General features: G+C 37.0%; 4 protein-coding genes and 1 long non-coding RNA gene across 5 annotated transcripts; 3 read left to right on the plus strand and 2 right to left on the minus strand.

The window, feature by feature from the left end:
- Positions 1–8,864: 8,864 nt before the first annotated feature.
- Positions 8,865–10,507, minus strand: LOC145220729 (uncharacterized). The gene is made up of 5 exons (XM_080087969.1): positions 10,325–10,507; positions 10,166–10,232; positions 9,712–9,861; positions 9,574–9,641; positions 8,865–9,250 (listed from the first exon to the last, which is right to left on the minus strand). Exons 1-5 carry the CDS (start codon positions 10,427–10,429, stop codon positions 9,128–9,130), a joined length of 513 nt encoding a protein of 170 aa, XP_079944095.1. The 5' UTR covers positions 10,430–10,507; the 3' UTR covers positions 8,865–9,127.
- Positions 10,508–10,861: 354 nt separating this feature from the next.
- Positions 10,862–23,576, plus strand: LOC145220736 (protein timeless homolog). The gene is made up of 26 exons (XM_080087976.1): positions 10,862–11,029; positions 11,186–11,339; positions 11,600–11,717; positions 11,838–12,046; positions 12,428–12,542; positions 12,613–12,746; positions 13,179–13,355; positions 13,489–13,662; positions 14,359–14,493; positions 14,673–14,776; positions 14,920–15,064; positions 15,384–15,540; positions 15,915–16,078; positions 16,385–16,482; positions 16,593–16,716; positions 18,275–18,443; positions 18,823–19,010; positions 19,682–19,764; positions 19,874–20,074; positions 20,593–20,690; positions 20,759–20,825; positions 21,334–21,426; positions 21,515–21,634; positions 21,931–22,043; positions 22,289–22,398; positions 22,691–23,576. The coding sequence occupies exons 1-26, from the start codon at positions 10,948–10,950 to the stop codon at positions 22,770–22,772; spliced, it is 3,414 nt and encodes a 1,137-aa protein (XP_079944102.1). The 5' UTR covers positions 10,862–10,947; the 3' UTR covers positions 22,773–23,576.
- On the minus strand, positions 19,009–27,593 carry LOC145220741 (uncharacterized). Its single transcript, XR_013858261.1, has 3 exons — positions 27,408–27,593; positions 27,245–27,325; positions 19,009–19,170 (listed from the first exon to the last, which is right to left on the minus strand). It is a non-coding gene; the product is annotated as an uncharacterized LOC145220741 (long non-coding RNA).
- Positions 23,598–25,020, plus strand: LOC145220719 (uncharacterized). Its single transcript, XM_080087959.1, has 2 exons — positions 23,598–23,806; positions 23,869–25,020. Exons 1-2 carry the CDS (start codon positions 23,728–23,730, stop codon positions 24,630–24,632), a joined length of 843 nt encoding a protein of 280 aa, XP_079944085.1. The 5' UTR covers positions 23,598–23,727; the 3' UTR covers positions 24,633–25,020.
- LOC145220718 (uncharacterized) lies at positions 25,135–26,778 on the plus strand. Its single transcript, XM_080087958.1, has 2 exons — positions 25,135–25,509; positions 25,881–26,778. The coding sequence occupies exons 1-2, from the start codon at positions 25,311–25,313 to the stop codon at positions 26,636–26,638; spliced, it is 957 nt and encodes a 318-aa protein (XP_079944084.1). The 5' UTR covers positions 25,135–25,310; the 3' UTR covers positions 26,639–26,778.
- Positions 27,594–27,787: the final 194 nt, after the last annotated feature.

Here is a 27,787-nt window from a genome sequence, read left to right on the forward strand (position 1 = left end):
TATAGCCCAATATTACAAGTTCAATAGCTCTGTTAACCACTACAGATGTTTTGATGGTCCAAAGTTTCGAAAACAATGGCCTAGGTTAAGAAGCCCATGGTCTAATCATCATCACATACCTTTCGTGCCTTGATATTTATTTTCCTAAGTTTGAGCCAACATATGACAAACGCAACAATTCTAAAATCCCCGACATGAATCTAATCCATAAGGCTTGTGGTCGGCAAATGGAAGTTTGCTTGGCGAACAAAACCCATCTTACAACGTTTGACGCAGCTCTTAACGATAAAACATTTGTCTGTTTAGGAACAATACCTCTCAGGCCATTGTTAAAACAGCCACGCGACGACATTGGACTTCCGCAGAAAAAAATCAATCAGAAAAGGCGAATTTAAAGTGTTTTCTTTCGATTTTGCGCTGCCCGTAATTGTGTTACTGCGTCAGTTGCGGATATTAGAAAAACACTGCTTAGCATCACAACCAAATGGCTCAGATTAAGGCTGCTACAATACTGATATATTTTGCCGCATAAATAACAGTTGACTAGTAGTGTTCTATTTGCATTTAGTTGTTTCGTTATTACTCCTTTCCTTCGTGTTCGACTGGTGGATTGCCGTACGTCTTTGGTAACGTACCAAGGGTGAGTATTGTTAAATTGTTTGCAGTTTAATTACTCCTTTATCACAAGCAACATCATCAATATACCAAAAAAAAAAGTTATAAAGTTTGTCAAACTTTTCAGCAAATGCCCATGATTCGTAACAAACGCTTTTCATAATGAATAACTAGTATATTTAAGAAACACTCCTCCATTAAGTGTTGCAACTTGTTACGTGGACCAAAACCGCTACGTGTGTGTTGTTAACGTTATCGTGACAAGAAAGAGCTGTTCTAAGCGATTTATTGCCAATTTGGTCCAATTCAACAACGCGGGAGCCGTTGAAAAACCGCAATCACAAAAACATGTTGTTCGTCGATTGGTAAAGGAATGTAAACCATATAGTGGTACCACAACATACATGAGTTTCGACTGCTGTTTGCTAACACAATGTACAGAATACATAAATATAGGCCTCGGAAAAGCACCGTGGTTGAATTTGGCTCGGGTTTTCCTACATTATCGATACCGCACAGTTTACTGACAAATTTTCGTTTTGTAGAGTAGCCACAGAAAGGTCACAAAACATTTTTAAACAATTTTTTTTAATGCTATTTTCAGGTTACTAAATTTCGTCAACAAAAGTTCTCATAATTTCGGATCAACTTGGCTCATTCAAATTCGTCTGATAAATTTCAGTCGACAAAACGACGTTTAAATAACAAAAATTTGAACACAAATCTATTAACGACCGATCAAAGCTTAAAGGACATTCACGCAGTATAGTATTGTTTACAATGCCTGTACCTCACACCATAAAAACCGATTTTGCAACAGTGCTATGAAGTTCATATTTTAGCTATTGCCTACAGATAATTTTGCAGCACAAACTTCTGCCGTTATGACCTCAAACAATTAAAAATCAGCATAAGCCATCAGCTCGGCTATAACGCCTCGTACCATTTCTGCCCCGTGGTTATGACGAATTTGTCTCAAGCCTTATCTATGCCCGCACCTGCGTTTTGCCGCATACCCACTCACAAACTTATACGTTTCCCTCACTTGCATTAATATTTCATGTCAAATTGCGTCAGCCGTCCACGCCAACAAGACAGCTGCCGCAGTATCCAGTCAAAGGGATAAACATCATGGATTATTAGCAAGTGACGTTATTTTGTCCGACACCAGAAACGATCACTAGGCGTTTTACGCAAAGCTTTCCGGCTTGTTATTGAACTCAATCTGTGACCATAAGTGCAGGTAAATTAGTAAATAAATAACAGCGGGTTGTAGTTTGTTGATAAAATCTTAACGATGCTAAAATCGTGGAATAGTTATAGTTGATCAATGAACCCGAAAAACGACTTCATAACAAACACTTGCAGTAAAAAAGAGTCATAATTTCTTAGCAGTTTTTTAAGTTTAGAAAAAAATGTTTTTTTAAAGAATATGAAATATACTGCAAATAGCTATAACCGTTGTTTTTTTTCATATCTGTTTGTTAAATTCTACATTGTTGCGACTTTCAAAGAACACAACAATTTCTGGCGAATGCCCATATTTCAAAACCTTTGGGTCATTTCAGTTATTATGACACGTTTTTGTTGAACGCACGTGTTTTTAAATCTCATTTTCTTTAAGCGACACAATACTGCATTGTGTGTGGATAATATAGTTTAAACGTAGTGCAGAAATTTATTTTTGCGCTTATCATTACCACGACAGCAATGTAATACTCTGCAAATGCCATCGCATTTTGCCTTCACTTCCTCGCGGTTAATTACCGATTAGTCAAATATATTTCCATTCCAATTACGGCTGTGACGTCAGCCGTGTAAGCCCACGTCACGCCTGGCGCGTCACAGAGGGGGGGGGTACATTAATGAGATTTCGAAGGTCTCTTTAGAAACCAATTCATATCGTACCAGCAGCGAACGTAGATCAATATATCAATTTTCCGCACGACAAAAGAATGATATTTGTTTAAATATTCAGACTTATTACTGTCTTCCGACCTGAACAACGTAATAAATTTCGCAAGGCACTTGTGCTATTCCCAGTGCAATTACTAATTTCTCCTAATCACATTTGCACCACATTCCACGAAATTGTAGCGCTTTTCTAACCTTGCAAGATTAGCATTGGCGCTCGGTTTCAAAGTTGTTCAGTCAGTTGGCAAATACTTTGCATGTTACACTAAATGCACTTGTTTTTCTCGACAAACTTCTTCCCATCTTGAATTTAAAACTGCATTATCTAATAGCTGTAAACAACCAGGTTAAGTTTTTCCAGGTGCATTGACAACTATAATTCTTAGTCAAAAAAGTTGATCTAAGTACAATGTAAAAAAACAATACACCAAATTATTCTGTTTCCTAATTCCCTCCCCAATTACAACTTCTAGCGTAAGGAAATACACTTGTCTATCTGAAATAATTAAATTGATTTTAAAATTTTCGTTTGCGTTTGACGAGAAAGAATCAAGTAAAGACTTTTTGTTGTCAATAAAAAAGTTGTTCCAAATCTAATGCAAAAAAACATTTGAAGAGAATCATCCTTTCAACTCGTCATTTAGTCCTTAGCCTTCTTATTCACTACGAAGTCAATGCGGTTTAAGTTACGAATACGAACACCAGACAGTCACAAACGGGTACGGCACAAACCGTTGAGGTCAGAGCATAAAGACATGGGGTCGGCAGGGTCAGCCGTCGGACGAACGCCATGTTCGATAACACCCTGTTATGCGGGCGGACGCTCTGTGACGTCATAGAGCGACGCGAATTTAGGTGTCGAGTTCGCGTCGCAGCAGCGGTTGGGGAACTTTTTTAAAGGGAGGATAATGGTCGAATGGAAAGATATGCCTGGAGTTTGTGTTATGTTGTAATAATAACAGAAACTGTAATTTACTCCCACGATAAGCTAACCAGGTTCGTTGATATCAGAGAAGGTGGGAAATTAAATAGAGTTCGTTTCTGTACGTGTCGTCTTATCACAAGAGAGAAAGGTAAAACTAAATCTGAAAAGTCACCATAAAACTATTGTTACTTATTCACCGCAAATTTAATGCAACTTTAAGTTGAAGATTTATAAACCGGAATTTACTTTCTCGGGCGACTTTGGGTTTAAGCTTACACATAAAGCGGATTAGATTTAGGCCTGACGGGAGCTTCTTTGCGCAAAACTTTTTACAACTTTTAGGCCGAATTCGGATTTCGGGAACGTACTTTCGGGTTCAGGCTGGTACGTTTTATGATAACGCATAAACAACATTGAAAACGACATGCCAACAGAATTTAATTTACACCGATTTTGCTGTCGCATTAAAATGTGTCTCCTGAAACTACTCAAAATAATAACGCGTTTACCATCTGTCGACCATGTGAGTCCTTTACTTTTAATTGTGGCGCTTTGTAACATCTCAACGTTGCGCAGCTATCTCTTCGTCAAGGTGAACACTTTGGGGCAGCAGTTCTCAAACTGTGCGTCGCAACGCCCTGGTGCGTCGTTTCAATTTTCCACGGCGTCGCAGAATATTTCCGTTTCGTAACTTTTTGTTGTTGTATCAATAAACACAACTTTAATAAAAAGTTTTTTAATTAACTTTTATTTGCTGGTGCGTCGGAAGTCCAGAAAACTTTTCCAGAGGCATCGCAACAAAAAAAGTTAGAAACACTGCGAGAGAACCACTGCTTTAGGGTAAATGCAGCGAAATAAACTCAGCACAACATGAACATGAAATCTGCATCAATCTCAAACGAATAAAAAACTTTCTATTTGATCTGAAGACTACATCCACTTTGTCCTCAACAAGTTTCCAGTAAACATAGAGGCGAAAGACTCGCAACACACATAACAAGTGTCACACAAAACGTCGCGCTCGCCTGGGTCAAACAAAACAGTTGGGAATGTAATTGAGTGTTACCGAGTGGAGTGCCCTCCAAGCAACTACATCAGCCACTTTTCCCAACGTTTGTGTTAGTGTCGTGGTTTTCTATGGGAAAAGCACTTGGATCGTAGAATCGATTGCGGCTTATGTTTGCCAGCATAACGGTTGCGCGCAATTTTTTGACCCTCTTAAACTTTTAAAATTCACAGTTGAAGGACAATTGTTTAGTAGGCGCTAGTAGGCGATTTTGATTGCGAATAATGTGCAAATCATTTTCTAGCAAGACAGAGTATGGTGTGTTTTTTACAACAATTCAATTTATTTAAAAAATAGTCCAGTTATTGATCTAAAATTAAGAAAAAATCACACGGTTACTAATTTCTGATAACAGATACAGTTGCAGCGCTAAAGTCTGCTGAGCAAATTACATCAGTCCTTTGTATATGTGCATTTTTCTTCGACTCGCACTATCAAAAATTAATGCGTGGTTTCAAACAGGCTTAATTGTTTTCTACCAATGACGACAAAAGCAAGTGCCTTGATGCACTTACGTTCGAATTTCTAAATAACACCATTGATTACCTATTTATTACACACGGAAAACAAAATCAATAGGTGTTTGGAGGTGTTAATTTTGCTGTTATGGTGGACTGGTTTAAAATTGAATCCCTGACATTTGGGAATCGATTTTACTATCAATAAAGGCAAAAAACAATTGGTTCTGCTTGGACACATAAACAAAATAATCTCATGAACAGTTAAACCCTGTGAAAGCTGTGTGTATGATCAACCAGCATAAAAAGTGACATACAAACTAATATTTAATGGACAGGTTCACAACAATGCTCACCAAATATCCCCAATTTTGCATTCCATCATTCCATATTACAATTCACATACATTTCTCTAAATTCTTTCTTTGATCCCTCAAATAATTCCCACACTTTAAGCGCCCTGAACATTACTTAACAAACAAGACCAGGCCTGCCCCTAACCAGTTTTTGGCGCCTCTCGTATCAAGAAAAGACACACAGTTACCGCAAGGAAATCCCCAAGCTCGCGCCTGTAGGTATCCTTCTAATGTTTAACGTTTGAACAAGGGTGGGCGGACAGTCGTTTAACTTGAACTGAAGTGCGTAGTTTGATACTGTACGTTTACGATTAGGCTTGCACGGAAACAAATTTACGAAATTGCTGTGTAACGTGGCACTGGAATACAATAGCAATGAACGTAAGTATTTATACAGTGGGTTAAGACAACTGAGAAAACATTTAACTGACACGGTTTTTTTTTAGTGTAAAAAAACACCAGGTAAATATAATTAAATCGAGACAATGAACCGTTAAGTTTGTATTTTCGGAACTGCGACTAATAGCCAATTTTCTGTTTTCAATAAACTTATGTGCCAAAAAAATCATATTAGCCTGAATCACCACACAGCCTTTTCACACAAAACGCAACCAATCAATGCAGCCTATCATTGGGCCATTATAATGTGTGCATATTGCTTATTAGTTCACATAAAGATTTACCAATCCTGGATTTTGTATCTTCCACCACACTGTCTAAACGAAAAATCGACACCTACACTTTGTACACTTTTTAAAAATCACACATCCAGGCCTATAACCTCCAAGCAAGACGCAAACAGTCAATAACCCAGAATACACTGACGATATATTAATGGTTTATGTTCTCGCAGGATTTCGCTTCTAACATAATTGCGTCGCTAGAGAAGGGATCAAAAAACAATTGCCCCTTTCGGGAAAAGAAAACACATGATTAGCGCGATAACATTGATTGCTTTCGTGTTAATTGGCTCGTCTCATCCGGCAGATTGACATGGTCATTAATTTGTGACAAGGACGCACTATATCCCTATTAGAGATATACGATTCCACTTCAAACACATACATATCTCAAGAGTATTGGTAAACGTTTACAAAAGCTAGTTAAAACTGCTGATCAAAGTGCGTGAAATACTATCTGGTTAACGCTTTGACTAACGATCGTCGTTTAGACACTGCGTCTAGGAGTAGGCTAACCGACTAGCCTACTTCACCACACTACAAGTCAAACTTGTCTAGAAAACAATCGATTTGGGGTATTTTAACAGATCATTAATAGAATTTGTGCTATACTAAACACAATTCCCTTTCAACTGGAAGACATTCTTACATTTTTAAACATAGCCTACATGATCGACGCTTCTGAACTACAGTTTGAAAACTGTGTTAGAGAAGGATATACCCGACAACATGGAAAGTAACTAACGCAACTTCCACGAACTATACTTCATCACATTGGATACCGATACTTGCTTCAAGATGTGTGATTCATAGACAGTACAAGGGCCTATAGCCCACGTTTTCTCCCGACATGGTAACTGTAGAAAGTGCACTATATATTGTTGCACTGTGATCTTCTAAGAATCACGTCACATTTCGCCTTTGATGAAAAACCCTTAAAATACAGTTACAAGCGGCTCCGTAAATGACCCTACACGAACGTGAAGCCAAAGATCGCTTGACCCTACACAATTCGTCAGAGGGTCATATGAGATCCTACCGGATTGTTATTGCAAAATTCGAGAAGTCGACGGCGAACGAACAAAGGACACCGGCGCTTTTCGTTCTTGTTTACAGCAATCGGCAGATGTCAGGAAAAAGAACAGGAATTGAATAGCGTTGCTTGAAATTGTACCTTCCATGTATCGCTGTCTGTTTATATCCATCGCCGAATCCCTGATAATGTAACACTCGGCCATTTCAAAGACGGCTAAAGTTAAAAGCATTGTAAACCACCCCAGACAAAACAATGTTTTCGTTAACCTGAACTGACTTAACACTTTCTGTGGCAAACAATTGACAAAATATACCCAATTCTTACTTTGTTCTTCGGTAAAAAAAACTAATTTTAAAGCAGTTGGAATAGATTAGCAATATATAACATCATTTTGGTACAAAACTGCGCCTTATGCAAACCAAACACCAATTTCAACTTCAATCGGGTCCCACAGCAAGTATTTTTTACAACCAGAAGAAAATCGAACAAAGACCTATAGGTTAAAAGCCTTTTTTGTAACAACCATGTTGCAAAAATTTCAAATTTTCTGGGCGCGTTCATCTGTTGCGAAGCGACACAAATGAAGAATTTAGCAACTGAAAAAAGCTCCAAAGCCAAGCGTTTTCTGACTACCACTATGCGTTGGTCTTTGCTAAGACCAATAAAGAACAAATTGGGACATCTACAACTCACAATGCCTTTTCAGAATTGCCAGTCACCTTGAAAACGGTTGGATACCAAATTGTCCCCCCGCTGGGCAGGAGTCGCTTAGAAATAAACGCACCGCTCCTAATAGGCTTTAATTCAGGTCTAGAGAAAGTCCCAGCGGGCGCAACAGTTGCTGAAATAATTGCCACGCAGCAACAAAAGTGCATTGTTTAATGAACATTATTCCATGCTTGTGGCTTTGCAAAAGTTTCTTTGACATTTTTTCTGAGATGTGATAACTGTGTCTCTGAATTGATATGGTGCTGAAATTTTACAGGAAGGGAAAGCTATTTATTACCAACATCTATGTCATGTCATAAATCACAACATTTTTAACAAAAGTATCTGGCTGGTGAAGCTTACTTCTTGTAAGACCTGCTTTCCGGACAGCGGCATCGTACCAACTAACCGTACCAATTGGTTCATTTTTTCACTCACCATAACGCTAATAGCTGTTTCGATATTGTTGACTGTTTCAGTTTTTCTGATTTACCATGATCTTTTTTACCAAGCAAAGGCTTCTCCATTTCTTAACGACAGACGAACATTTGCAACAGTAAGTTTGAAAACAGAGCGGTGCTTTTACCAGCCTGCAAACCACCAAACGACAGACTTATTAACTGCAGCACGGTTTCCCTTTTTGCTTGGTGTTCGTTTTCATATGTTCAGTCACAAATCTTTGTTCATGGAAAGCATGTGCACTGGCTTTATGGTTGCTGGGAAGTGGGCGCCAGTTGGTGAACAAAGCCTTACCTGGGTCATTTGCTTTTCAGTAGTTGCATTTGACTTTTTCCAAGTTAACATTGGTAAAACTAAAATGGTTATAGAAGTGATTAACTTACCAAAAAAATGTGTTTACCATTGAAAACGTTGTGGGGATTTGCATCAACAACCTGCTTAACTTTCACTGGGGTAAAACTGTACTTTCATACTGAATGTCAGTTGCTTATGCTCTTTGAAAATGCTTCAAGTAGACAAACCTTCCTTGGTGATGGAAATTTCAATCAAATCTTTAATAACAATAACCACATTAATGCAGACACTGAAATAAGAAACTCTACGTACTTTAACTCTGTGTAAACAATGGTTATTAAAGCATCAATTCATTTAATTTTAAAATATAGTTATATATTTTTTTACATTCTCTAAGAGCTTGGTAGCAGCCTGCTACAATCATTCCAATGTCATCACATCCGAAAATGCAATAATGCATGCACACAATGATTAGTTCCAATTTGCAAATGACAAATAATTGTTGGCAACATGATCCATATCCACCATTGGACTCCACTCCTCCACAAGCAACCACAACAGTATCATAGATGGTCAACCTAAAACCTTTAAAAAATCACAAACAAGAAAGGAACCATCAAGTTTGTGCTTTCCGAAGGGCCAAAAGTCCAGTAACTGTGTCACTGGAAAGATGTTGAATTTGGCGATACTCATCAGAATTTGCATAACGTAACTTAGTATGAGGGTCAGTGTAAAGTGCCTGCAAAAACAAAAAAAAAAGTTGTTCCAAGTATTTTGTCAAATATGAGAATTAGCAAAAAAACACAGAACAAATACCCTAATTAGTTATTAAATACCCTAATAGTTGGTAACACGACAAAAATCCAAATAAAACCTGAAAACTAGAATATACGTAGGTGCATCATTCCTGGTTTCAAACATCAAGCCAGTACATGTGTTACACTAATATACTGGCTTGTTTGCTTCTGGTTATGAACGAACATCATTACAAAATGCCAAAAAATGACTTGAACAACAGTACAGTTATTAGCAACAATAACAAAAAAATGCACAAGCACTCACAGGTAAACCAGACAAATCGGAGTATTTCTTTTTTGGTTTCATTGAGGCTGGAGCATCAATGCTTGCATCTAAAATAACCCAAAACAGTTTACCATATTGAATGGTGTATTTTGGTTCTTTAAACCTTCAAGCCATTACATGTAATTTCTCCTGGAAGGGATTGAGACTTCTGTGTATTCATAATTTGTTTCAAATTTTTCCATATCCTTGTTTGAATAACAAATCCATTTTCTCTGTATTTTGGATTTTTAAAGCACAAAGGGTCCTTGGTTATAGCTTCTTGTGTATCTAGCGACAGCAATAACAAAGTTAGGAAATCATCCAAAATGTGTGCATGTCATTTGGAGTTTTGGACAGTTTGCGACAGTAAATTGTTAATCATTAAAATCCTTTTTTGGGGGTTTAAAGACAAAAACGAGAAAACAATATTGTAAAGATTTTTAACATGGTTAATCTTGTCATGGTAATGATTATATTTTACACACTGTGTGACACAACTACAAATGGGACCTAATTTTCAAAAAATGTAAGGTTTAGTCCAGTTTTAGTTAAATAACAATTATGCAGACGCACAATAATATAAATATAATACCATGATTGGGGTCATTGCTTGAACGCGTGTCTTCCCTCTTGTCAACGTTATCAATTTCATTTTGGTTCTGCAACAAGAGACATTATTAGAAACTCGAAACTTTGCGAAGAAGAATTCGAAAAGTATTTATCGATGTTCGGTTAAAAAAGTTAAACTTACATCGGGATTAATCTTTCTTTTACGACCTCTTGCATTTGTTGACGTTTTAATCGGCTTTTTTCCTTTCCCTTCTGTGGTTTTCTTTGAATTTTTCTCCATTGGCATTGGTAAACAACCACGTAAAAAAAACAAAACAAAAACAATCCGATTTCGTACTTGCCTCGTTCTTACAACAATTACAAGGTCGATGCAGAAGTAATAATGTTTTTGATAAAACGCAATAAAATGATAATTATGCTACATTTAAAAGGATTCTATATTTATTATTTATATTTTAAGAATTCTTTATCTTTACAGAGATTGAAAATTTACTGTTTTGGTAATTTACATTTTATATTTTCAAACTTAATGAACCATGATAATTCTTCGCGCCAAATAACAAAATCCCCCACTCGTCACAAAGTACAAGGCAGTAAACATTAAATGCACTTTTATTTGTGTTTAAGGCCAATTAGCTAATAAATAAAAGAAATCCCATTGCAAGTGTGTACTGTTAAGTGTAAGAATAGTGTTGTTAATCCGTAAATAGCAGGAATAACAACTGAAAATAAAATGTTTTTGATGCTGCCCAGAACAAGTTTAATCAACATAAGTTCTCACAGTCTGAAACAAATTTGACTAGTATGAATTCAGAGCTGTTGGCAACTTGCAATGCGTTGGGTTATCTTGAAGAAGAAAACTACTTCAAAGAGGATGACTGCCTGGGTATGTTTTGATTGACAGTAAAAATAAAGCCTTTCAAAATTGTGCAATGTTTTATATGACAATTTTATTTGTATATTCATGTATGGTCTGCATAGGCTTTACATACATTTATGTTTGGAAGCAGATAAGTAATATGTTTTTCTCTTGCTCTGACAGATAACATCAAATGTTTGATTAAATACCTTCACAATGAAGATAGCACCCGGGACATTCGAGTTCAGCTTGGCTCTGCACATGTTGTACAAAATGACCTGATTTCTATATTGTGTCAGTATGTATCTGACAGTGATTTGTTTCATGCCGTTTTGAGGTAAATAAGTATGTTAACTCTAGCAACATCCACAGCCCTGCAACCTAATCTATTGTGTAATTACTACTGTATTTGGAACACGATCTGTTTAAAAGTTTAATGATGAAAACAATGCCCCAATAGACGCAAAAATATACAGTATTGTTGTTAAAATTGTTAGCTTTTTGAAAAAAATATTACTAGCAAGAAAACATCTGTATTCTCGGTGGAGTGGATTGACTTTTCAAAATTTTTGGTTGTAAGTTCTGTTGTCTTTGCAGGTTAGTAATTAACCTCACACAGCCAGCTTTACTTTGCTTTGGTGGTAAAATACCAAAGGATACAGTGATGCATCATCATTACTTGGAAGTTCTACAACATAATCAAGCATATAAAGAGGTTTGAATGCAGCGGTATGACCTTATTATGAAGCTTTATCCAAAAACTTGAAGTTTGAAATAAAACATTGCTATTAGCTTTATGAATAAAAGATCCAACATGAGTTTTTTTTATATCCAGGCATTTGGGAGTCATGAAAAAGTGTGGAAGGTGCTTACGCAGAAAGTTTATGACATCCTGGAAACTGACTGGGAAGATCGTCGTCCAGATGAAGGCCTGGTGATTGAACGATTCTTGGTTTTGTTGAGGAATCTTCTGCATGTCCCTCCTACCACTGAAGACACCGAAAGAACATCAGAGGATATGTCTTCACATGATAAACTGCTATGGTAAGGGCAAGAATATTAACCTAACCTTGGTGGCTTTTCGAACATTTCCGGTCATTGTGTTTTTAAATAGATCTGAAAGCTATGTTTATTTTGCAACAAACTTGTGTTCGGTTTGGCATTATGGTAATGTGGTGCTTCATTGGGCTATTAGGACAGTACACACTCATAATGTGAATTTGATTCATTTTGTACTTACCCTTGGACAAGTATAATTGCCTCACAAAACTCACAAGGGAATGTATATCATTTTTGTGTGATAATTGAGACTGCTCATGGGGAAGAAAAAAAAATGACCAGAATAAGTGATGAAAGTAACCATTTTAGTACTGTATTTGTCCAGTTATTGTATTATGTGTGCATTAACCATGTACTGATAACTAGGCAACTACATGCAGCAGGTGTGGAGTCATTGTTGCTTTACATGAGTGGTTCCAACACAGAACAAGAATTTTCACTTCATTTGATGGAAATTATTTGTTTGTTTTTAAAAGAACAGGTATCTTTGTTTTTTGCTCAGTCATCTGACTGGCAACATTGTACCTTGTAACATTGACTTTTGTTTGTAGGAAGCAGAAACCCTTGCAAAAGCTGGCACTGTGCCAAATGCTGCTGAAAGAGAAAAAGAAGGAAATAAACTACTTGAATTGAGAAGAGCTGAGGATGCGAAAAGAAAACAAAATCGTGCCAAGATGACACCATGGTAATATTCTTCTATCAGTAATGTCAATGGCACATGTTAGCTGACAAATTTAGCATGCTCAAATCGGTCTGTGTATTCTTATTACAAATCACTGCAGATATTGATTTCACCAAAAAAATATGGCACTATCAGTGCAGAACAGAAAAAAATAAAGATATGTCATGTTAATAAATTGTTAAAAGCCATATTCAGTTGTCAGCAATGTATGTAACTGGAATTGTCTGTTGAGTAGCCGTAAATCCATTTTAGTATTAGTATATACATCTTTAATATGGTCAATGGTTTTGATCTGATTTTGTAGGTTTGTATTTGTACAAGCGCCCATGGTACAATGCATAAGATTGCCTTATAGGTTTTAAATTATTTTAACTTGTTACGTTTGAACTGCTCTACTTATGTTGTGTAAACATTTTACACAATTGCTATTTCCAGGCACTCAAGGTTTGGAGGTACTTATGTTTGTATGGGAACCAAAGCTTTAGCTGATGAAAAGGATGTTATTCTGCATAAGTCAGTTAAACATTGTGAGAAGATGTCATTTGATGAAGGAAAAGCTAAAGTGAAAAAGGCAAGAAATCGACGGGCATTAGTTGATGATTCAATCAAAAGGTATATATGTAATAAAAACTGAATTTTAAAACATTGAAGCATATATTTAGGTACTGCCTGTTCCAAGTATTCAAACTAAATACAGTCCAGTTTTTGTTAAAAAAAATTTCAAATTTGTACAATCATGTTTTAGGCGGTCATCTGGAAACATTCGCATAATGTTGAAATCCTTTTGCAATGGATTGCTTGAAAACAGTTACAACATGTTTATGCGAGCAGTTAAAGACCGGATAACAAGAGAAAAGGCCCAAGATCAAGATGAAACTTATTATTTCTGGACAATGAGCTTCTTCCTTGAATTCAATAGGTTTGCGTTTTGGGTAATTTATCTAAATAAATGTTAATCAATGTTATTTAGCTATGTAGGTTGGACATTTAGTCATTTAGACTGAACTGAACAAAATGATACCAATCCAGGTGTATTATATATGTGTACCCATCATGCAGCTTGTTACAGTGAGACATTTTCATACCTCCCACTGAATCAGTATCTAACTGACATATGTACAAAAAAAGTTGGCACAAAACCATTGTTATTTATTGAATGCCTGTTTGCAACATATTGCTTAACTTAATACAAATCCTGGTAAAGTTATTCTGGGAATCTGTCCCTGTTCTGTTGTCGCAAAGATTTCCACCTTTCATGCTTTTACGGTTTTATCTTTCGTGCGTTTCTTATCTTTGACTGCGTGTTCTGTCAGTTTAGTCTGTTGGGCTTTCAGTTGAGGATTGATTGTGTGTGCGAAGGAACCAAAAGCTTTTTCTATCTGTAATGCCTTTTCTAATTGTTATCCGTTTTATTGCTCTCTAGACACTGAAGATGCTTTTTAGCGAAACTAATTTGTTTTTACAACACTGTCAACACTGATTTTAGCCTGGAAATAAATATTTCCTGAACTTGTAACTTAATACAAGTTTTGTTATTCGTAGTTCACAACACTACATAATTCACTTTTTAAAATCTTTTAAATTTGTGAAAAAGTTTACTTTTTTTTGTTTTCAGGCATAACAACTTTCGAATCGAGCTTGTGTCTGAAACCATGCAACTTTCTACACTTCACTTTCTTGATACACAGATGGTAAATTATATTGAGTTGATGACGGTTGACAAGCATGAAGCTGCAGCTTGGGGAAAACGGTAAATTATCTCCCAAACTCTGATGACTGTGAACGTTTAGATAACACCAATGTTTTCCATTGTTGGTTCAGGAAATTAGGGTTAAATTAAAATGTGCCAAGCTTCAAAAAGCAAGTTTACTTTTTTGTCAACCTAAGATGCATTTGCAAGAAACAATTTTTTGTTTTTTGTTCACCTAGGATGCATTTGGCTTTGCGATGTTACTATGAGTTCCTCATGACTGTTTATGTAATGGAAACATCAAATGATTCTTCATTAAACAAAAGTGCAAGAGTACTAATGAGTAAGAAAACAGTTTATTTACCTCTAAATTTAAATAGCTATTAAGTAAAAAGAAATTCATATTTTACATTTCATTTTGACACCTTTCTCTGTTATACATATATACACAAAATCTTTGAATTAGAACATGCGTCATTCTTGCAGACAATATTTTCTATGTGGTGGAATACCGTGAAATTTTTCTCACTCTATTACGCAAGTTTGATGAACGCAAGCAAACCAGAGCATTTCTTAAAGATGTGGCTAAAGCCACACACCTCTTCCTCAAGATGTTTGAAAACTTCTGCAAGTATGCAACTTAAATCTACTGTATTGTTCAATTAAACTTAAAGGACCATTTAACACATTTCACAATAAAACTTAGAGAAGCTTTGTGGACGTTTTCACCTTGAAAAATGTAGTGGGTCGACATGGATATGTTTCATATACAAACAACTTTTTCTGTGAAACCAATCTTTTCAAAGGTTTTGCAGGTTTTTTTACCACAACTGTTTCAAAATACAAAGGTCTTTTATACCCAATTAAAGTAAAGCTTAGTCAATTGGATTTTGTTCCTGTGTATATGTCAGCTTTGTTTTGTTGCTCAAATAAATAAATGCTGTATTCAGAGACAAGAAAGTTGTTGTGGAGACAAAGGTGAGAGGTCCTGGCAAAAAGCGGAGAAAGAAAAAGACAGCAGCGGCCCAGGAACGCAAAACCTTTACTGAAGAAGAAAAAGCTGCAAAGTGGGGTGAAATCCAAAACTCTGTGACTGAAGCTGTCAAGGTAAACCTCCAATTCAATATGTAACCAATGGTTTTGGTTCAAAATGGTTTGTTTGAGAATTTCATCATTTTAAGCTTTAAAGGTTTACCCAAGTAAGGCAAGAGGTTCCACTTACCATTCAGACACAAACACCTTAAGTTGCACAAATTTTGGTTCACTGTCTAAAGGACAAAGTTTCCAAAAAACATGCTCTTTTAACAGCACACTGGCAGGCCAAAAGAAACACTTTGACATTTCAATAATCATTTCCCAATTTCCCAACAAAAAGCCTTACTTTATGCTTTTACATTACCTTGTATTATGTTGTGTAGCCAGTCTCTTTAGATACATTTCTTTTTAGTATCATAAAGCAGTTGCCTTTGTTCTTTAAACAGGTGTCAAAAGACATTGAATCTTCAAATTCGGCAATACCTTCTGTGTTCGATCCTACCTCAGACATATCCGAAGAAATGCAACAACAGCAAACCCTACTTAGAACTCAATGTCATTTGTTGGATGGAGAAACTGAACAAGCTGTTCAAGTGCTTCGAACTGCAAGGTATTTCCACCACAGTAGGCAAAATATTCTTTTTGTAAGTTTGCAGCATAATTTTAGTAGTAGTGCAGTGTTTGTGGCATATTTAAGCCTATGGATCAGATCAATACAGGCATTATTTAGTGGAAGATCTTCAATACAATGACTTAATATTCAGTGTCTGCAACTGATGTAGTAACATGTGGAAGGTTGTTTTGCCTGTGTTATATTAAATCAAATTTGTATTTCTTGAACTGTGCTTAGATTTAAAAAAAAGCATTATACAAAAATGATTTCGTTTTTGAATCCATTGGCTATTTTTTGGTGTAGGTCAGTTTGGCCTGAAAAGGGAATATTTGGAACCGAAACGACAACTGAAGATGAGGAAATAACTTTGCTTCATGAAATATGCCTCGCAGATTTATCTCGTAAGTTTCTGGTTTTAATCTTGTCCTCTTCAATGTTCTAGCTAAGTATCTCTTCTGGCTTGGCTTGTCCTGTCTTTATTCAAGATATTTTCAAAATGTTTTCGAAACAGATATTGAGGCCCCAGTGGAGAATTTACCTGACGAGGAAGATGAAAATGAAATTGATGAAGAGGAAGAGAGTGCCCCCAGGAGGACAAAAGAAATCGAATTTAACTTTCAAGAATTTGTTAAAAAGTACTGTTCAATTGAAAACAGCAGTTATTGTCATATAGTCTTTTAGAAAATGTATTTGAAGTTCCAAGCTCTCTGGTAGTTTGGATTTCAATCAAGTTCCTTTTTAGTCCCGGATTTAAAACAATTATTATGGGTCCCCTTCCCTGAAGGGGACACATATTGATTTTACTCAAATTGTTTTTTTGTTTTTTTCTTCTCCCCAAAGTTTGTCCGACTCGTTTTTCCATCAAATGTTTGATGGATTTGGCTGAAATTTACACAGATGGTAGATGTAGTTATGTAGATGTGCATCCCACTTTGTTTTTGTTGATAACCCCAGTATTTACCCCGCTAGCCCCCTAAAATGGGTATTTTCCCCCGAAGTTTGTCAGACTCATTTTTCTATCAAATCCTTGATGGATTTGGATGAAATTTACACAGATGGTAGATGTAGTTATGTAGATGTGCTTCCCACTTCGTTTTTGTTGATAACCCCAGTATTTACCCCGCTAGCCCCCTAAAATGGGTGAGTTTTTAAACAGTGTCAGAATTGGCTGAAATTTGGATAGCTTGTAGAGTATGCCATTTATAGATGTCGATTGGTGTGTTCAACCATGTAGCCCCATCATTTACCCCACAAGACCCTAAAGTGTAAAACGTATTTGTATGTTACTGGGCACCACAAACGAAAGATTTCTGTTGCTCAATAGTGTTACAAGGGCAAGCAGTTGTATGTTACTCTTTTATGACTTTGTGGATTGCTTGGTGAACGTTAGTTAGGGGGTTGTTAACAGCCCTATGACACCTGAAACATTAACGGTTGTCGCTCAAAACACCTCTAGTGGTCGAAATTTTAAACATTGGCGGATTGGGCTGAAATTTTGCAGTACTATTGATTGAGTCATTGAGATTTCATATTTTTTTAGTTTGAGTGTCTGACCCCATTAGTTACCCCACTAGTCCCCTACAATGGGTCAGTTTTTTAAACAGTGTCGGGATTGGATAAAATTTGGGGTAGTATGTGGACTATGTTATTTGTAGGTTTCAGTTGATGTGTTTTACCTTTAGCCCCAACATTTACTCAACTAGCCCCCTAAAATAAATGAACTTTTAAAAAACATTCTAATTATATGAAATTTTGCAAAGTTTATTAAACATACTCAAATGTTATGTTTTTACATTGTATTATTATTTAAGCCCAGTGCCGATCACTGCGTTTACCTTACAACACCAAACTTTCACATGGTTATCTCTTGAAATGCATTATCTACAACTTTGCATGTGTGGGGACCCATGAGCTTCTGCTTGCAGAAACAACTAAGGTTATAAAAGATAGTGGATGGTATGGGACCCAATATAAAATAAGCAGGAAATATATCAATGTTTTAAAATAGGTTATAGTGTATATGCAAGGGCAATATGTGCTAAGCCACCCTTCTAGTTAAATAAGTGTTTTGTTGAAATTGAAATGATAGATGAAAAACAAGTTGTGGGTATTATAATCCAGTATTGCACAACTATAACACTACATATTTGTGTTTGCTGGTTGGATTTTTTATAACATATTTTTACTTGTTAGGTTTGCTGATGCAAGAGTGGTAATTCCTTATGTGAAACTGCTTCAAGACTTTGAAAAGAATGATGCCCATGTCAATCACTGTGTGGTGAAAATTTTTCATCGCATTGGTTTTGACCTGAAGACATACGGATTACTCTTTCAAGCCTCATTGTTTCGTGTATTTCAAAAGGTTAGACACCGACTTTTACCTTTGTAATAGTTTTATTTGTTTGTATTATTTTAAATCCTGTCAGTATTATCAGTTAAAAACAATGAAAGCAATCCAATAACGATAAAATAATGGTTGGTTTGTAATTCAAAATTGAAATCATAAAGTGATGTACGTTGTCTGTGTTTGGCTGCAAATAAAACATAACAGGTATGAAATATTTGACTTGTCAGAAGATCCATCTGTTGGTAATACTCTTATCTTAGTTAGTTAATTATTGTCAACACACTGTACTTTTCTGAAAAAAATCGTAGTTAATAAATACGAATTACATTACTCTTAACCAAGACATCTGGAAAATATGTAGCATTTGTTTGTTAATAGATATATTCTTGTTTAGGTTTTTGCTGCCGCAGCGACTGACAGCAAATCATACAGGGAGCTTGTTGCTTTTGCCAAGTGGCTTATGGGAAAATTCTCTGAGGTTTCACAGAAGAATTCCTGTGTCTATGCTGAACTGTTGTTTTGGAATTCTGTAGCTGAAGCACATGAGATAACTGATGGATACGGAACCTACGCTGGTTCTAAGTAAGGCTTTGTCAGTTATTTTTTTGCTACAAATGTGGTAGGACTTGGTATTTCACAATGGCCACATATTTGCAACAAAATATATTGTAAAAGAAAGCCCATTGGTTGATGTGTTGGCAACGTTGTTGGTTGTAATCCTGTCTCAGCCACTTGTGTTTCCCTGTGAAAAAAGCATATTAGTGGATAGGGGTGTGCCAAAACTGCAAATGTTCTGTTTGGTCGAGCACCGAGCATCTCACTTTAATGCTCGGTGCTCGGCCAAGCACGCTCGGTGTATTATGACGTCACAAAAATCCCCTTTCTACGTTTTAGCTCTACAAGGCGTCTTGAATCACCGGCGGTGTTTTATTAAGCTGTACATGCCCATAAAGTACGCATTTTTACACCATCTAGTGCATTTGAAAAATCATTAGTTTTTGTTCATAGACACCCTTTGGAACACTAGTTACGTATGTTAGCAGGGCATGAATATGCAAATTTAACGCTCGGGTCAGTTTGTGCAACTGCTCGGCCGAGCACCGAGCATTAAAAACAGCGATGCTCGGTACCGAGTACTCGGGTTCTGGCTCGGCTCGGCCCATCCCTATTAGTGGACGTAGTATACATAAAAACATAATAGGGGATACACTTTTATACATCTGAACATTTGAAACAAAGTTGTCTCTTCTCAGGAAGCAACATCGCATCCAATGGACACAGGAGGAAACCAATGAACTAACGGAGCTTTATCACCAGTATAAAGAACAAGAAATTGGTACATTTGGTTTTATAATATTGATAGTAATAAATATTTTAAAAGCAACAAATATCCAATCAATACTTGGCTTACTGATGAAACAACACTACTTTATATTTATTTTTAGACACTGTCGATGGAATTTTGACGAAAATTACTGATCAAACACGGACACGAAGACAAGTTTGCAATCAGCTTGTAAACATTGGTCTGGTTGAGAGCTTGGCCGACTTGAAACGTACTAAGGGTTCCAGGGCTCCTGTGACGTGGAAAGATGATGACGTAGAAGAGTTAAAACGTTTGTACGAAGAATTCTCCAGCTCAGAAGGTTTGATGTAGATAAATTTTAATTTTGCATCACTGATATATTAACTGTTCATAGTACATTTGATTTTGTTTAATAGCAACCCGGTTAATAACTAATTTTGGTTAAATGCTTAAATCCAAAGTTATAGCCAGGGTTTGCTATCGACATGAGCCCCTACAAGAACAACTGAAAAAATTAACAAGGGCAACCGAAAAATGAACACACCAGGGATTTGACTCGTAATTTAAAAAAATAAGACAAAATGAGGACTTAAGTCAAAAACTAGGACATTTCTGAGAAATAAGAACAATTAATTTTTCCAAGACATTGCCCTTCAAAATTAGGACAAATCTTAGAAATAAGGAAGGTATGGCAACCCTTTTATAGCCTTATTACTTTAAAAATGTGTCAAAAATTGCTCGAGTCACATAGAACAGTAAGCTATTATATATTTTTTTCGGAAATCGTTTTAATCTTTACATCTCGAGCATCGATTTGGTTTGGTTCGATTTCCATAGTCTCTACTTTACATGTTACAGATCCAGTGGGCAACATAATTCAAATGCTAAGCAACAAGAAATCAAAAGCAAAGGTCATTGACAAAATTCTTTCCCTGGGCTTGGCCACTGATCGGCAAGTTTCAAGTTGTTTGTTTTTATTATGTTGCACAGTAGAAAAGAATGACTTTTTATCTTTTGCAGAAAGCAGCTCTACAAAAAGAAAGCAAGAAAATCTAAGGGTAACCGCCCCCAAGCAGAAATAATGCATATCGGTAAGTCTGGAGTCCTTGGAAAAAACACATAAAGGATCTGAAGAAAAACTGCAAGAGAGCTAGAAGACCAGGGCCCGATTAAGGGTCTGCTGAATCAGGGTTGCCAACTAAAAGTTTGGAATTATCAGTGTTGCCAAATCATTTAAAGTGGCCTGGATTTTTGACTGGCACGTGTCTACTTTGCCTAATGGTTAATCCAGCACTGTAATACAGTAAACCTTCGTTAATATGGACCCGTTTGGACCAAAGTGTCCGGATTTTCCAAACAAAATGTCCGGATTTTTCGAATTTGTCCGGATTATTCTGAATTAACCGATATCGATCAGTTAAAGCCTTACCGCGTTACAAATCATTTGTACCTTGCGTTTTGTTGGAATTAGGCGAAGATCCGGATTTACCGAATCCAGTTGATCGAAATCAAAACTGCCATAAGCATATTGTCATATCATATGCCACGGTCCTGTTTTTGTTTCGGGTAATGACAATGGCGATTGTTAAACTTTTGTAGGTGGGAGTGATAGTGACGACAACAATGATCAGGATGCAGATGAATCAAGTGCAAATGAAACAGACTCAAGTGGCGACGAATCCGCAGCAGCTGGTAAGTAGTAACTTGAATTTCCTCTCTCAAGATGAAAAACACACGTCTGTTAGTTAGGAGAATGGCTATACAATTTACGTTTTTACAGGCCCTGCTATAAGCATTGAGGCGCTTGCGAGAGACTGCTTCGAGGCTGGTTTGGAAGCACAGGTCACGTGGTTACGAGAGTGCGTGGAAAGTTCTTCAAACAACGACGAACAAACGGATGGTATGATTGCATGGTCCGCTTACACTTATAATTTATACTGAACCTTCAACTGAGACAACTTGGTTTGTGACGTCACCCATACAGTTCGTGCTACTTTTGTGTAATGTTGTATTTCACTGGTTTGACCGTTCCAATTTTTGGCAATAGCTAAGCGTTAGTTAAATCTGTTACGTTAGTGTTTTTAGAACTGAAACTGCGATACCATTCACCCTTGTGATTTATTTAATGGTTTGAATTAACTTTTTTTTTAAATGAGGCCAATAAAACCGACTTTAACTGAACTTCTATATTTACAGGTGATCTTGTCCCTCTGGTCCCCCTCACAGACGAACAAGAAAGTGCGATGTCCAATAGAAATTTTAAAAAGCTATTGAAAGCTGTTGGTATAAAAGCTCCTGCAAATGAGCAGGTTAAGTATATTGGTCATTTTGTATGCAGTCTTCAAATGTTCAACAACCCTAAACTTTACAATTTACATGAATTTAATCAATTTCAATAAAGCTCTTTAGCAAGTCCGGGTAACAGAAAAGATGAATCCCCTGTAAATCTACCCTTCATTTTGGATAGAAGAAATTTAATTTTGATTTTATTAGTAAACTTAATTTTTTGCCTTTGCCCTTGTGGTTACATTTGCTGAAGCGAGTTTTTATACAGGAGAGGTTTTGGCGAATCCCAACTTCAGTTGGTGCCACTCAGCTTGACAGTGCCGTAGAATCACTTGCTCCGCCGAAGAAACGGAAACGAATGAATGAAACTTTAGACAGGTGTGTAAAGTTTTACAAAAAAATACCTAGGTTTAAGTTACTTCTATTTCCACAGTCATAAAAAAGTTTATAATGTTCCTTTGCACAATTCTACAATTACCTCGAAACCTACTTAATGTTTTTTTTACCATTTAAAACAACCTAATTTGTTTCTTTGAAAAAGGGGCGATAAAACGAGAGCATTTTTTTCCGATTTTATAAGCTGAACACTTTAACGGTTGCTTGCAACATTTTTTCCAACATAATTCAGCTTAGCCTTTTTCTTGCCTGACGTTTTTGGTTTCCATCACAGCGACGGCGATGAATCAGAACCCGAGAAGCCACAAGACAAACGAAGGAAAGCGATGATTATTGACGATGATGATGAGGACTGAACTCGAAGTGCTGCATACGAGTTGTAATCGGACCCGAACCCGCCTCGTACTCAAACATAAAAGCCCAAACCCAATAAAAAACAACATCATTAGGCTGGATAGTTGGAGGAATTGCGACACAAATAGGCGGGTGTGAATCCAGGCCCGAATCAAGTCGTTTTGGCCCTCAAAAGCTCGACACGGCTTACAACTCTGCACCACATTACATAAAGACCCAACTGAACATTGTGGCAACTTAGAAAGATTTGAAAAGTCTGACTGCAACCAGCGTTGAAACCACTGCCATCGAATAGTGTTGTGCAGTGTGTTTTTTAAGGTGTTAAGTGTCAAATTTCTCCAGCGGTTTCCCAAAATTTGGACTTGCAACTACAACTACAGTTTTTGGTATTTAAATGAAACACTTGCGGTCTCTTAAAACTACTTAGCGGTCACCCAAACTAAACCTTAAAAAAAACCTGGTGTTGTGTATTCGGACTTGAATAACTGGACAGTTTCAGCTAATTACGAGGGTGCTGTTGTACTTTGGTTGGCACTGCCTTGTTTGTGATGTATAAAGGCTAGTTGTGTTGCAAGACCACTCATATTGACATTAACGCCGCAAACTTTCGAGAAATGCTGTTTGGATGGACTTTGGTTACGTATTCAATCTCAATTTTGTACGTTTTCAACCGCTTTGCAGTATGTTCATGGACTCGTAAAAAATATTGCTTGTGTCATATTATGTTCAGTTACAACACCAGCAAAGCATGTATCATGAGCCGATACAATACAATAACTCTTTTCGTATGCATAGTATTTTCGTTATACTTAACCACGTATAATCGTTTATGTATAGGATTAGGTGATATGATCGCACCGTCCAGATCTGTTAATTATTAACCAAAATTTGGTACTGCAAAATTTAACTCAAGTCGGCGTGTACAGTTGCTGATGAGCTGCTTTGCTTCAAACTGAAATGGAGATACATTTTAAGGATGGAATTAGCGGTTACATTGAAGTTAGCCACATAGAATTGAATCGACATAGCAACAAAAGTTAGTGTGCATTATTTGGTAATAAACTTATCCGTTAACTAATAACATATTGTGATTTCTAGGTGTATGTGACCCAATACAGTGGCTCAAATATGCTGAGCTATGCAGGGTAGTGCTCAGCTGCCGAGTATTCGAACAAGTGTGCAATGAAGTTATTCTCAATCAAGACCGCACGGTGTTCTTGCTTCGTAGTCAATTCGAGTTTACCCCCAAAGCTCGTGAGTTTCTTCAAGGTGTTATTGACAACAAGGCGACGAAGTTGAAAATGCCGATTCGATTCGTCCATACAACGCGCTCAGTGGGAAACACCTCGGCTATTTACCTTTGTAATGCCGTGGATCCAAAGACTGGAGATGTGTTGATGAATTTAGGATTATACGCTGTGTTGGTAAACAAACATACGCGGCGGCCTACTCCATTTCCTGCGAAGTTTAAAACCTTTGTCAACAGCCACGATGCCCCGCCGTACAGTTTTTCGGACGACCAGCCAAGAACACCGCCTTCTAATGTTACAGTCTTCAAATGGGGTAGAAAAATTCAGTTAACAGATGTGGATAGGAATATACATGCCAATAACACGGTGTACATCCTTATGGCAATGAAATGCATTGACGCTGCTTTGCTCGAAGGTTATCCTATTGTTCTGCCGGACAAGCTACATTTGTGCATGGTGAAACGAGGCTCGTTAACTATTGTAAACGAGTCTCCTTTAGGTGTAGTTGTTGATGTAGAAATGTGGCAAGGTGCTGACGAAACGTTTCATTTTATCATGTCGACTGGACAACAGAAACGTGTTGCATTTGTTCTTCTGTCGTTCATGAAATAGTTTCATGTAGTTTGTTTACCGCCAAACATTAACTTTGCTATTGCGTTGGATGAAGTAGGGTTGTATGCTGGTGTTAATTTATCACTCAAATTTGGTCAATTTAAAAAACAAGTAATGCCTTGGTTTACCACACAATAAAAACGCGGCCATAACAGCCTCACAATGCAAGACCCTAATGACAAACCAAATGTTAGCACGGCTAAATGTGTGTTTGATGGTTAATGAAGTGAACTTGGGAAATATGCTAGAAGCAAAAGTGTGGCAGAGCAAATATGACTTTTTCTATTTGTCATTTCAGTTGACGACAAATACACAGCTTTCGCTACTGTATCCTTTTTTAACGGCTTTAAATGATGCAAACATAACAAAATACAGTTCGACTATTAGAGATGATCGAATATGATTTGTATTTGAGATTATGTTTTCTTCACACAAATTGTAATGTAACAAGTTGTAGAGCAATCGCTTGTGCATTAATGCTCTTTATCATTTAGAGTTAAAGATTTAAATGCTTGCCCTTAAGACTGATACTCAATTATTTTCAATTGTTTATGCTGCAATGGCCAAACTGCAGTTAGATTTCACGGTAAAAATAAAATTGAACCTGCGGGTTCCGATATGCATCAACCACAAAAAAACTTGGACATTGGAAACAGAAAACCGATTGCTACAGGGTAAATGTGCATTCAACCAGAACACACGGCGTTTTGTTACATGTCACGAACTAACAAATTGTCACATCCGGAATTTGTAAACCATGCACAGATTATCACAACTTTATTGTTGAGTGCTAGCGACATGGATTGCATTTATGAAGGTACAAACAGGGGGATTGTTGATTTTGGACATCTTGGATTTCATCGTTTTTGTACCCAAGGTAAATCGATTTGATTAATACAATTACGGGTAAATAACCATTTGGTGGTAGTTTGGTCAAAAACACTTAGTTTGCTTATTGCTGTGTTAGGTTTTTAATCATGTTTTTCTTTTAAAATGTTCGTTTATATTTGGGGCAACGGCCTGGTTTCCACAGTAGGCCAAGCCTTCACTTTTTGGGCCGAAAGGATTGACAATATAAGGCCGTTGTAGAAGGGGTATCACTTATCAGTAGATAATTAGAGAGGGTCTTATAACTTATACTAGCCCTATAATAATCTAGAAAAACAAGACAAAAATCTGCATGTAGTAATTTCACACAGACAATACATTTTATGCACATAGCAATCTCCATATTGTTTATGTTTGCAGGTATTTGCGATCCTACTCAATGGTTAAAGGCAGTGGAACACACAGGCATGACGTTATTGAATGCTGTATTTCAACATGTCTGCAACGAGAGTGTGCCGAACCTGGAACGAACTATATTTTACTTCAAGCAAGAGTATAAGTTCATGTCAGCGGCAAAAGAATGGATGTACACCGGGACTACATCTACCGGTTCAAAACTACGCAAACCTACCAGAGCGCATTTTGCTTTCGCATCGGTAAAAAACACAACCACACAAGTTCATGTTGATGTTGTGGACTGCACGAACGGGCAGTTGCTATTACAGACAACAATACTTGCCGTACTGACAAACGTAGCCACTCGACGGCCAGCACCATTTCCTGACCGTTTTAGATCTTTCGTAAATGGCTACCAAACACCTGAACGTGAATTGAAGATCAATCTTTTGAAAAGATTTCCTGCTGATGCAATTGTGTTTTCGTGGAAAAGGAAAGTTACATTTTGTGAAACTGACTTCAACGGTCACGCAAACCATGCCGTGATTGCGCTTGTGTCTTTGGAGTGCTTGGGTGAGGCAATGTCTCAAGGCTTTCAAACAACATTGTGCGGTAGATTGGAAGACCAGATGATGGAAACTTATGTGTGTTTGATAGTTGGTGAAATGAATTTGGGAAATATGCTTGAAGCAAAAGTGTGGCAGAGCAAAGACGACTTTTTCCATTTTGTCATTTCAGTTGACGACAAATACACAGCTTTTGCTACTGCATCATTTTTTTAATGTATTTTTTAATGATTCAAACAAAGGCATTAGCAGACTTTCATTTTTGTGCCTATGTCAATTGGATCGATCAAACATATATATTTTTATTGATTTCAGCACGGAGAAACTAATATGCAGTAAACTATATGTACGTTAAACATGTTTCTACATTAGACTGACCTGATCCAATTTGAGATGGATATAGATCTTACAAGTCATATGACTATATAAGTGAAGTAGATTGCGTCTTCCTTTTTTGCAATAGCAGTATCATACTTCAAACGTTGTGAGTGATATAGCCTTACTCAGCAATTATATTCCCAGGCAATAATTAATATTTAGCATCAGTTCAGAAAGGGTCCAGTTAAAAACAACTTTAATTTAGGTTCAAATGACCGATCAACTGTGCGTGAAATGTAAACAGTGCCCCGCCTCTTTCCTAACAACTCACATTTCCCGAATCTCGTGTTATAGCGACAACAGCGGCAACAGGCCAACAGCCACAACGTCGCACGCAATCAGGAACGGACGTAAACAGGAATGAGAACGAAGCGAAGCGGTTTTCTAAACAAGAATACGAAACACTTGACAACGCACAAAAAATGCCGTAAATGACCAACTTACCAACTGTTTTGCGACGCAGGTCAACACTGGTACAGCACACGCATCAACAGTTGCAGAACGATGATACAATAGGTGCAAGCACTATACGAAATACAGTATGCCATTAGCCACATGTGTTAAACCCATGAATTAATTTAGGTCACAAGTCAAATTAAACACTCACCGACAATCAAGGTGGACAGCCTTCACTTGAAGATTAGTTGTCACAAAGTCTGTCGTCACAAAAATTTAATTTAGCCTTATTTGTCTCCAATAATGCAACACAAACGAATTTACTTAATGCAGTAATAAAGTCACCTCACTCGACCACGTTGTACAGTAAAATGAACCAATCATTGCAACATTCAGACAATAGCCTTCTAATTTTATTGTTACGAACATGGCCATTGGAACGTCATATCAGGGAACAATGGGACAAGTTGGTCATGCGAAACTGAACGTGGAGATGTAACGGTGCTAGATGATACTAGTTGCACAAAACTTCTGAGCGGACTTCAGTGGCCCCACATTGGTAGTAGGTAACGGAAAAGAGCAAAAAAATCG

The sequence above is a fragment of the Phallusia mammillata genome, chromosome 3, assembly GCF_965637545.1.
Source record: "Phallusia mammillata chromosome 3, kaPhaMamm4.hap1.1, whole genome shotgun sequence".
NCBI classification, from domain to species: Eukaryota; Metazoa; Chordata; class Ascidiacea; order Phlebobranchia; family Ascidiidae; genus Phallusia; species Phallusia mammillata.